The sequence below is a fragment of the Macrobrachium nipponense genome, chromosome 25 (genome assembly GCF_015104395.2).
Source record: "Macrobrachium nipponense isolate FS-2020 chromosome 25, ASM1510439v2, whole genome shotgun sequence".
Lineage (NCBI taxonomy): Eukaryota > Metazoa > Arthropoda > Malacostraca > Decapoda > Palaemonidae > Macrobrachium > Macrobrachium nipponense.
Window position 1 is genome coordinate 19,970,791 of NC_087214.1, and position 2,788 is coordinate 19,973,578.

At 38.6% G+C, this 2,788-nt stretch overlaps 1 protein-coding gene across 1 annotated transcript in view; it reads left to right on the forward strand.

The window, feature by feature from the left end:
* Positions 1–415: 415 nt before the first annotated feature.
* LOC135199010 (uncharacterized) overlaps positions 416–2,788 on the forward strand; it is a 63,507-nt gene continuing 61,134 nt past the window's right edge. Inside the window, exon 1 of the mRNA XM_064226925.1 lies at positions 416–528. Coding sequence (XP_064082995.1) covers positions 416–528 — 113 coding nt within the window. The remainder of the gene's footprint in view (positions 529–2,788) is intronic.

Genomic DNA, 2,788 nt, shown 5'->3' on the forward strand with positions numbered 1-2,788 from the left:
CCCCGAAAATCAAAACCAATAAACAATCATTTATCTCGTCCCTTTCTTCTCTCGTTCCATCAGTTACGATATCCAAAAGTTTGTTTAATCAAATATCAAAGGACTTTCTTTCTCCTGCTTCCTCTGACCCTGGCGCTTCGACCCCTGGGGGAGGATTTCCGAAATAATTTCTCTCTCTCTCAGAATCTTTCCCCTAAATTTTATAACACGCCATTTTTAAATTGAAATTATAATTTTCGGACCAATTTCCAGGAGGAACTTTCCCTCAGGTTCTGAAGAAAACCTCAACCCACCTACTTGCATTGAGATCAAGGAGACAATACTGCAACGGGTCTTTCTACGAAGTCTTCTGTAGTGTGTGTGTGAAGAATCTGTCTCTTACAGAGCCTACTGTAGCCTCTGAAAATGAAGCCACATGCTTGTGACGGAGGAAGATAAGAATTTACTGAAGAAGAACAAGAAGAAGAAGAAGAAGGAGGAGGAGGAGAAGAAGAAGAAGAAGAAAGAGAATAATTGGTGCCAAGAGAGGTGAGATAAAACCTCTGGTTTGAAAGTTTGGTTTGGATAAAAATGAGACTGATATGAAAATTCATTTTCTTTTCTTTGCTTTCTTATAGATGAAGAAGGAGAAGGTGACGAATAAACCTTTTAAGTGAGGAAATTACTGGACAGAGAGAGAGAGAGAGAGAGAGAGAGAGAGAGAGAGAGAGAGAGGCAGAATGTCTTTCTTTATTCCCAGCACTGTCAAACAGGATAATCAGTCTAAAGGTGGGTTCAAACTACAGTAGAACATGTCATACACAAGTTGATTACTTGTCGCATACATATAATAAACAGGTTGAAAACAAGTTGACAACTGTCATAATTACATATTGGCAACTTACTCAATACATATCACAAGAAAGTTGTCAACAATTCAACAACTGTCACTGAAGAAGAAATGTTTAACAAGTGATGGAACACTGGTTAGCACTACAATTAAGTCACTGACTTGTCTGCAACATGTTCGTGATTTGTGTGTCATAAGTGGCCGACACGTTCTTATGACAAGGTTTACTGCGGTTTGGATTCACCCCAGGAGATCGGAGAGCAAGACGAGGCCTATATAAAACAAGAACCTCCTTCAAGACGTGTTTGTGTAGACGAGTCAGCACAACAAACACAGAGGAGTCGACATAGACGGAAAGACACAAACACAAACAAATGCACACACACACATACATACACACAAAGGTTTCATCTTCCCTCAACCAGCATCGGGACCAGAGAAAGGACGAGCTACTTTCTATTTCCCTTCGTAGTTTATTCTCGATCGATTTCCCCGAGACTGACAACCTTCTGCTCTTCTTCATTTCCGGAAGAATCGAGCTCACATGCAAAGCCTTTTAATTTGAAAGGAGATTCCTAAAGATTAAAGGAAGAAGTATCTTGATAAAAGGGGCAAATTTTAAGACAACTCGACTGACAAAAGAGGGAGAAGAGGGAGAGAGAAGAAACGAAGAGGCAAAAGAGAGAATGATTCTTCCCCTTTAGAGAAAAAATCGGTGGCTGGAAAATATTTTCTTTCAGATACGATATGGGACCGGAAAAGCAAGGAACGTTGAGAGAGAGAGAGAGAGAGAGAGAGAGAGAGAGAGAGAGAGAGAGAGAGAGAGAGAGAGAGCACATACAAAAAAGATAGTTAATATCACTTAAGCTATGTTTTGAAAAAATTCCGACTGGGAGAAATAACAAGAAAAAAACTCAATATTGCAGAGGGATAGATAGGCCTAAAACTCGCAGGCTGAAGAATTGTGGGTAACAAGACATGGTATGGAAGGGGGAGGGGCTGGTAATGAAAAGATGTATAAGATGCAAGGAGTGAGAGTAAAGTTTCCACTCTCTCTCTCTCTCTCTCTCTCTCTCTCTCTCTCTCTCAACAGAAACCCCATTCCCCATATGGCTATTTTCCCTGCTACTGCTATTTGTATTTTATACAGACTTATAATGAAAATGTCTTTCAAGCCAATGGAACAAAATTATATCAATAAAAAGGAATCCGTGTTAAAAAAAATCTTGAAATAAGAAAATGCTAAACAAGAGCTTGGAATGAAAAGAAAAAAAACCTGAAAATCTAATCAAGATGAAAAAAAAAAAAAAAAAAAAAAAAAAACGACCGGAACTTATACATGGGAGAGAAGCAGAAACTCTTTCCCTTCAACTTGTGCTTGTGTGTATGCGTGTGTTCGTCTATGTTTACAAGGGAAACAGAGATATATTCAATAATAAGCTGCTATATCTTTTTAAACAAAAAGCAAAAAATAAAATGTCTTGAATGTAAAGATAACATTAAATCAAATTAAAATAAGAACATGAAATCTGGGCAATTTAACAAAATCGAAACTTGCAAAATGGAGGTTCACTTATTGGTAGCTCTTGATCTGTTCGCTTCATACCAGCTGTTGATGACGCAACATCTGCACCTTTCCCATTTCAATGAGCGTTACTTTGATATCACTCGTCTACTCCATTCCCTCCTATTTATCAGTGATTTCTTGCTTGTCACTCATTCATTCATCCATATTCCTGATACCTCCTCAACTCCCACACTCTTCTTTGCCTCAACGCTCAATCTCCACTCACCCTCAATCTTCCAATCCTGAAGGTCACTATTGGGGAGGGGAGGGGCGGGGGGGACTTTAAATCTATTCTGTTATATACAAGTTAACCAGGCTAGAATATAGAATCTCTCTCTCATTCATCAACTTAACTAAATTATTCAGCTTTATATTCTGTATAATCTCCTGCA